Below are 9300 nucleotides of genomic sequence, written 5' to 3' on the forward strand. Positions count from 1 at the left end.
GGATTGTGCATTCCTGGTGTAACTCGGGCAGTTGTTGTTGCAGTCCTGTACCTGTCCCGCAGGTGTGATATTCGGATGTACTGATCCTGTGCCGGTGTTGTTACACGTGGTCTGCCACTGCGAGGATGATCAGCAGTCTTTCCTGTCTCCCTGTAGCACTGTCTTAGGCGTCTCACAGTATGGACATTGCAATTTATTGCCCTGGCCACATCTGCAGTCCTCATGCCTCTATGCAACATGCCTAAGGCATGTTCACACAGATGAGCAGGGACCCTGGGCATCTTTCTTTAGTGTCCTAAATTTTTATAACTGTGACCTTAATTGTCCGTAAGCTGTTAGTGTCTTAACAACCTTTCCACAGGTGCATTTTCATTAATTGTTTATGGTTCATTGAACAAGCATGGAAAACATTGTTTAAACCCTTTACAATAAAGATCTGTAAAGTTATTTGGATTTTTACAAAATTATCTTTCAAATACAGTGTCCTGAAAAGGGACGTTTCTTTTTTTGCTGAGTTTAGTTAGAATGATAAAGTGAATTAGTGACACGTGAAATTGTCTATATGCCTTATATGTGTAATCAATATACACCCTGATAAATACTGTATACAATATACTACCTATTGATGCATATTGTAAAATATAACTGTGTGGATCCATCACTAAAGAAATCAGAACTTTTGATGCTTTCCAATTCATGTCATAATATGTGAAAGGAAATCACACTTTTTTTTCTTTTGTATTAATACTGTATATCTGCATTTGGATAAGGTCAATCTCTAACCATAATGCCTTTGAGTGTTTTAAAATCACAGTGAAACACCTGAAACTTCAGCCAGTCCTGAGATATACTGCGAAGTGTCCTTTTTGATATTAGCATTTGTGCTTCACCGTGCTGCTCAAATCTATTAAAAAAATATACTAAGGTTTCTACTTGGGTTTTCTTTTTTGCTCTGAACAATGCAATTTGTGTTATTTATTAATTTTTTTGAGATGTTTAGTGCTTACCAGTTCTTGCCATATTTTTATGTACTATGGACTCATTAAAAGACACTGAAATTATGGATTTTGTTGCTATGGCACCCCATAATTGGTACACCTGCACTGCTTCTGAGGTAATTAAATACATGATATTTCAAGATTTTAGAAGAAATCTGTAAGAGCTTTATGGAAAACTGAACCTGCCTTTCATTGTGTAAAAATTGCATGTGTAAAATTGCATTGGGATTATCCCATAAACTGTTCGATAACACCATAAAATAATCAAAATTCCTAGTATGTAAAACACAACATAAGTTGTAGTGATCAGGGAACTAGTAAGCTGACACAAAGGAAAAGGTTCATTACCAGACATTAGGCAATCCATGACCTGAAGAATTACTGAAATCCTACTTCAATCCCATCACCACTGCACAAATAATTTCCCCAATTTCTACCCAAAATGAATGGTCCCTGTTATTACAAACCACACAAATATTCATTTATTGGGCACTTATCCAAAGTAAATTACAGTACACTTATTACAATGGCAATAAGAGGCACAAAAACTATATATGCACAGGGCCATTTCTAGAAATAGCTGAGGGGGCTAAATGAAGCTGTTTTATTCTTTGCATAATCACATAAGAAGTGTCTCTGTTGGCTGACCAGAAACCATTTTTGCCCAGTTTTAAGACTTAAGACTCCTCCTCATAAGACTTTTCATTACATATCACAAAAAAAAAAAAAAAAAAAAAAACACTGACAACAATTAACAGTCAGATAATCTCAGATAATTTGCAGTTATTCATGCTCTATGCATGAGAAATGTACAGTATAAGAGTTCCATTAATACATACATCATGGTGTTCCTCTACAAACTGTGAACAAAGAGTCCTGGCCACATGAACGCATACTATGATATTAATAGTCTAAGCTAGAACAGGTAGCATTATAAAAATCATGTTGCTGTAATTTATTTTAAGATCAGATTTGCTGTCCCAGACAAGAGCGTAACAATGAGCTGTTTCAATGAAGACTGCAAAAACATATTTTAGCTTTGTACATAAAATACATTCCATCTCTATATTTGGCCCCCATAATCAATATCATAAGCTGCTCTCTGGAATGTCCAGAATAGGGCTTAATATCAACTGGGCATGTTCAGTGTGGATAAAATGTAATTGCATGAAACTGCAATTCTGATATTAACATTTCATACCACAGTGCGGTCTGTCTGCGTGTGCTCATAATGCAGAGAGGGAGAGAGGTCAGAACCTCTTACAAGCCTTACACAAGAATACACCAAACTTCATGAATAGATAGTAACAATATTCATTAATTTAATACAGTGTTGCCTGAGAATTACTCGTGCACAGAGGTAATTAAACAAAGATCCTATTAAAGGAATATTCCGGGTTCAGTTAAGCAAAAACAAATTCCTTCCTTTTCTTTAAAAAAAGAAAAAATCAAGGTTACAGTGAATCATTTAATGGAAGTCAATTGGGAAGTTTTTGATGGGTTTAATGACGGAAAATATAATTTGATATATTTTAAATCCTAGTAAGGTCTTTGAGGCTTTATTTCCTAGTCATTAGTCAGACCATATTTCTTGGGGTATAAAATAAATAATTAACCAGAACAGAGTTTCTAATTACAGCTTCTTTCAGCTTTTATGTCATCTCTTCCATGGCAACAAAGTGCTCTTTACCGGTTTGGATATCACTTGCATTAAGATGGAGAAGACTAAATGAGAGCCATGGGTAGGATGAAAAACAGAAACCACATCAGGGAGGATGAACTGCTCCAGTACTTTTGTATTTGATGTGAATTCAAAAATAGAAAACAGAATGCAGATTTCTGAAGTATGTAGAGTGCTTCCTCAGGATTGCTGGATAGTGTTGCCTTTGGCTATGCGTCCAATTAAAGGCAGGGCTCTGAGTTCCGCACGGAAGCTGTGATTGAGCCAGCAGTATATGAAGGGGTTATAGCAGGTAGAGCTCATGGCCAGCCAGTGGAAGGTGAAGTACAGGGCATTGTTTGCCTGGATCACTTTACTTGACAGCAGCACCACATAACAGTTTAGGGGAAACCAACAGACTGCAAAAACAGCCACCACTGCGATCAGCATCTTTAGGGTCGTCTTCTTTCTCCTGCGATGGGCTGCCGATTGGGCCTGCGTGAGATCCCCGACTGCATTCCGGAACCACACCTTCTTGGCCACAACAAGGTACGCTATGGATATTATCGCTAATGGCAATACATACAGGAGGACAAACGAGGCAAGATCCAGATACTTCCAAAAGAGATCTGAGGGTTGTGGGAAGCTGGGAAGACATACCATCCGTACCCTGTTATTGCTAAGAAAGACAAGAACAAAAAGATTGTATCAACACACCATTGGAAAGGGACTAAAACATGGATGTTTTTTTTTATCGTTGCATGTTATTTTTTGGAAAAGAAACTTACTGACCATGTTGGTATTCTAACTTAAAGATGACAGTCAGGGCAGGGTATCAAAAGGGTGACAAATGAAATAGAATAGGAGGATTCACTGGGTACAATCTACTGGAAGCCTTCTCACCCAACTGTACTACTTAAACATTTAGAATGTATTTTTGTTAGTTAATTTAAATAAACTTAATGTTTGTCAGCTAAACTTTCAAATCAATTATTTCAATGGTATTTTCATTTTGTTGTTGTGTTAAAAGAAAGAAAGAAAGAAAAAAAGAGAAAGAAGTTCATACACAAATTCAAAGCGCAACAGTTTCTGGTAGATGGCATGAGGTAGAGAGAAGCAGGACCCCATCACCCAGATGACTCCAATCCAGCCTACACCCTGAAGCCGAGACATCCTCTGTTTCATTGGGTACATCACCACCTGATGGACAGCGGTAATCACTAATCATGACTGACTGCACATTGACATGCACTGATGATTCATTGAGTTTTCATTAGAGGTGGAAAAAAGTGGAATACTCAAAATGTTTCATTGATCAATTTTTGTAATTTTAGTAATTGGTGTTGTTTATGTGGGTGCTTTTTTAAATACACTTACCTGGTGTCTATCAATGGCGATGGCAACCAGCGTAAGTACAGAGACGTGGACAGAACAATACTGTGCAAAGCGGCTCACATGGCACATCACCTTCCCAAATACCCATGTACTGTAAACAAACCGAACCTGACAGAACACAGTACAGGGTGCTTGTATCAAAATGCATTAAAGAAAAGCATGTGTGACCACACAAATGAATCATGCACCTCCTCTGCATATACTTTACTAGACAAAAAACAAAAAACAAACAAACAGACAAACCACATACACACCTGCAAGCTTCATTAACCCTTCTTAGCCATTTGGCAGTATCATAACCCTATACGTTTTCATATACATATATTTATTTATTAATTTTATATATTAATTTTAATATATATTTAATTTCACTATGAACAATTTACTAATACTAGGTAGGGCCTCCCTTTGCTCTCAAAGCCAGCCTCAATTCTTCATAGCATGGATTCCACAAGATGTTAGAAACACTCCTTTGAGATTCTGGTCCATGTTGACATGACTGCATCTGGCAATTTCTGCAGATTTTTCAGCTGCACATTCATGCTACGAATTTCCCTTTCTATCACATTCCAAAGGTGTTCTATTGGATTCAGATCTGGTGACTGGAAAGAACAGTGAACTCATTGTCATGTTCCTTCAAATTAATTTGAGACGACTTTTGCTTTGTCATATGGTGCATTATCATGCTGGAAGTAAGCATTAGAAGATGGGTAAACTGTGGCCATGAAGGGATTCACATGGTCAGCAAAAATAAATACTCAAATAGGCTGTGGCATTCACGTGATGATTTACTGGTATTAATGGGCCCAAAGTGTGCCAAGAAAACTTTCCTGACCCCACACCATTACACCACCGCCACCAGTCTGGACTGTTGACACATGACAGGTTGGGTCCATGGATTCATGCTGTTGGTGCCAAATTCCGACCCTACCGTCTGTGTGCCTCAGCAGAGAGATTCAACAGACCAGGCTACCTTTTTTCCAGTCTTCATCTGTCAGGTTTGTCGAGCCTGTGCCAGCTGCAGCCTCAGCTTTCTGTTCTTGACTGAAAGAAGTGGAACCCAACGTTGTGCATTCTGCGATGCTATTCTGCTCATCACAATTATACAGAGTGGTTATCTGAGTTACAGCTGACAAATCTGGTTATTTATCTTGATTACAATACATTTTTTATTTTATTTATTTATTCATTCATTTTTGCAGAAGAGTTACACACATTTTTACACTTTTAAATATTTGATACATGAGGGTACAACAGGGCTAAAGGCCCCCCAGGGTAAAAGGCACTTTTGATTTTATTTTATTTCCAAACACTAAACAGCAACAAAAACTACCACAGTACTTTCCTTAACACCTGTTTGTGACTATACACTGCAAAATATTCCTGATCCATGAGCTCATTGAAGCTCATTTATTGTTAGACAATATACTTACTTGTCATTTCCAGTTTTGTTCAAAGTAGATTAAATAATAATAATAACTTAAAAAAATAACTGTCCAAGAATTGAACGGATAGTTTTTCCCTGTTGCAGGGGCTAAAGGCCCCCCTAAAACACATTCACAGTCTTCCTTAAGTGGGGCTAATAAATTTGTTATGAATAATGTTCAAAGTGGGCTAACATCAACTGATGATTACAGATACAATGGAGATTAATTTGTTGATAGAATATTTGAGATGTTATGAAATATCAAATGTGATTGAAATGAACAGGAAATGGTTAACCAACAGTGGTTATTTTGAATAGGCATTAAAAAAAAGGATCTTCAAAGTTCATTTTTTTTTATTTAATTTCTCCTCCCTGCCCAGTAGGTGGCAATATGCATAAAGAATGCAAATCAGCAAAAATGCAGAGGAATGTGGAAGTGAAAGTGGATATTTTTTAGTAAAAAAGGACTAAAATATTGATCTGTTTCTCACCCAAACCTATCATATCGCTTCTGAATATTTGGATTTAACCACTGGAGTTTTGAGTGATGACGACTAACTGCAGCCTGTGCCAACTTGATATCACTCCAGTCTACTACGATGGACTTCACAGAGGATGAACTGATGCCAACTTCAACCGTAAGACATGGGATACTTCACTGGCTATGGCCTGAACCTTGGGCTTAGATGGACTGCACCAAAATGAACTGCCACAAGCTGCCAGTCAAACTACGCTGCACCTCACTGACATCTGACATCACCTTGGTGAAAGGATGGACAACACTCTTAAAATGGAATACATAGACAATACATTAATTGCCAACTAAAGCCTTCATCAGCCAAATAACAAAATACAATATTTCTGTGAGCACTTCTGCAGTTCATTCAGGATGGACTTCAAAAACTTAAAGTCATTAATTTTACAGTTCAAATAAAACTTTTTTGTTTAAATGTTGGCCCCTAACACTTAGTTAGTTTACGTATTTAAACCATGACTTATACTACACATAAATAACTAATATTGACATTATATTCATGCTGTTTAGCCAGAGGGGAACTGGCTCCCACAGTGAGCCTGGTTAGTTTTGTGTTCCTTGCCACAATTCCATTTAGCTTGCTCACTGGGGATCTAAATACAAATATTATTTACTTATTTATTTTATTTTTTGAGGTACAATTTACAATCATATTTTTAACAAACCACACAATTATGACTCTAAGGCTACGTTTACATGACAACGATGTATTAAAAACTGAAAAGTTTTTCCTTTGCATTTTTGAAAAGTTTCGCGTACAGACGACAACGTTTTCAAAACAATCCCTGTTCACACAGATCCGCGAAAACGACTAAAAACACTGTATTATGCATGTCAGGCCAGTAGTTGGCGATGTCACTTTGTACAGAAACACTACGCGCCTGCGCACATAAGCATTCTTCCACAGAGCGGTGAATGCAAACAATGAAGATGGCGATTGCTGGTCGTAATAGTGATGCAGTAAATCTACTCTTTGCTGGAGAAGCGTCAATAAACTCAAAATCTTGAGCAGCACAAACACAGTCCTGTAGTCCGCCATTGTAGTTTTGAATGTCTCGCACATTGTTTTTGAAGTACTCGCACACATGCCTATAGGCTGAACACGTTAATACGTGTGTGCATGACGTCATCGTTTTCACAAATTCGTGTTTTTGTATGTTTACACAGAGACGATAACGGCATCGTTTTCAAAAACTTGCACTTTGAAACCAGTTTTCAAAAGTTTGTGTTTTCAGGCCCCAAAACGCCGTTGTCGTATAAACGAACAGCCATAACGCATAAAAAGTTTTCCGTTTTTAGTTGAAAACGTTGTCGTGTAAAGGGCCCCTAAGACATTACATATATTACAGCTTTGTTTTCTGTTAAAGCATAATTTTCTATAAAGCTACTTTGAAATGAGTATTGTGAAAAGCACTATACAAATAAAAATGACTTGACATGACTTGGAGTCATATGGATTACTTTTATGCTGCTTTTATATGCTTTTTGGACCTTCAAAGTTCTGGTCACCATTTACTTGCATTGTATGGACCAATATAGCTGAGATATTTTTCTAAAAATCTTTGTTTGTGTTAAGCAGAAGGAAGAAAGTCACCTGGCACTATAAAAAGCTGAGGGCCCCCTTAAAAATGCAAATGATATTTGTTTTATTTTTAGTTAATCCTAAATAACATATTCTGACAATTTGCAATAACACTGATATGATTGTTGTGTTGTTGATAATGATTATGATACTCGTGAAAATGGTTACCATGAGGTTGAAGCTAATGTCGATGACACAGCTGCTGGAGACATGGAGTGTTTCATAACAAGATTTGCTGAATCCACTCAGAGTCAAGTTTTGGTCTGTTTAGATACCTTGTAAATTGTTTATTGGTTTAAAAAGTTAATGGTGGAAAAACGCATTTAAATAAAGAGGAAGTCTGAGACAGAAAAAAAGGTGTTATGTTTTTGTTTATTATAGTTTAGGTAGCCAGATTGTGTTTTTCAAGTAACCTGTTGAATCACAACAGAGAAAGGAAGCTCAGAGAAAATCGAGGTAATGTCTACAATTGAAGAGGGACCCATTCCTGTACTTTACCTTGGGCCCCCAAAACACTGATGAGAGAATGTTCATTTTTGGGTGAACTATTACTATGTTCTTAAGAAAGAATGACTTATAGCACAGAATGACAAAAAAGTTTCACTACCACAATGGTGAGTACAGTGCCACATGTGAACAATTCTGATTTTTATCACATTAGTTGTAAATTATTATAAATTACAATTATAAATAAATACAATTAATTATAAATTATAAACCCCCCCCACCCATCCCCCCATTAACAACAAACAAAATCAATACCCGTTCAAACAAGCCATGAAAACTTACCAGTGTAAAAGGCGTGTTGAGGAAAGTTATAAGAATATCAGCAATGGCCAAATTCATAATGAACAAACTTGTCACTGAGTGCATCCGTTTATTCTTAATAACAACATGACAAACCACCACGTTTCCGAAAAGCGAGATGATGATAATCACGGAATAGGCGACGATGAGCAGCGCTTTGATGGTCGGTCTGTGCGATTCCGACTCGTAGTTCGCTCCTCTGTCGTACATCGCGTCCACAAAAGAGAAATTAAAAAACGCGGAGAAATTCTGCAAGTTATAAAACTGCAAGAAAAAATCCACGGAGTTGTTTCCGAAAGTCATCGTAACACGATTCTCCTGGGCACGAGCGTCAAAAACACCAGAGTCAGCCGGCGAAGAGCCCAACGCTGAAGCGGATTGGACTATGGCCACAGTTATTAGTGATGCATCTCACCCGCTGGCATCATCGCCGTCGTCCCTCAAGCACTGCAATCACAATACGCACACACACAGGCTGCAATTCTCAAGAACTCTCAGGCGCGTGTCTACATTTCTCACCTGTAGGCTACGCGTGCACACACATGCCTTTCCCCTCCTCACCTTAAAATTTCGTGACGGAAGGAGGTGACTTGTAAGACACCCAACTTGATAATTCTTTCATTGTTGCAAATTCAGAAACAAGTGCTGCCAGCTTATGCCAGGAAGATCCCTGGCTTTGCAGAAGAGAAAGCAACTGACTGTTCATGCGATCAGTGGTGCGCACTGGTTGTATCTGATCAAAAAGCTTGCCAACACAGTCTCTCCTTTTTAGTGGGTGAAAAAACTGGGCACTCTGAACAACTCTGAGAAGTATAAGGCAATGAAAAATACATGCTTAAGGAGGACATTTTACAACACCTGCCTTTACCTTATTCAGCCCGCCCCTTTTCCTCGATC

At 37.8% G+C, this 9300-nt stretch overlaps 1 protein-coding gene across 1 annotated transcript; it reads right to left on the reverse strand.

The window, feature by feature from the left end:
• Positions 1-1473: 1473 nt before the first annotated feature.
• Positions 1474-8961, reverse strand: LOC127419806 (G-protein coupled receptor 83-like). Its single transcript, XM_051661561.1, has 4 exons — positions 8386-8961; positions 4036-4161; positions 3725-3858; positions 1474-3337 (listed from the first exon to the last, which is right to left on the reverse strand). Exons 1-4 carry the CDS (start codon positions 8704-8706, stop codon positions 2860-2862), a joined length of 1059 nt encoding a protein of 352 aa, XP_051517521.1. The 5' UTR covers positions 8707-8961; the 3' UTR covers positions 1474-2859.
• Between the last annotated feature and the right edge of the window lie 339 nt (positions 8962-9300).

The sequence above is a fragment of the Myxocyprinus asiaticus genome, chromosome 3, assembly GCF_019703515.2.
Source record: "Myxocyprinus asiaticus isolate MX2 ecotype Aquarium Trade chromosome 3, UBuf_Myxa_2, whole genome shotgun sequence".
Taxonomy (NCBI): Eukaryota; Metazoa; Chordata; class Actinopteri; order Cypriniformes; family Catostomidae; genus Myxocyprinus; species Myxocyprinus asiaticus.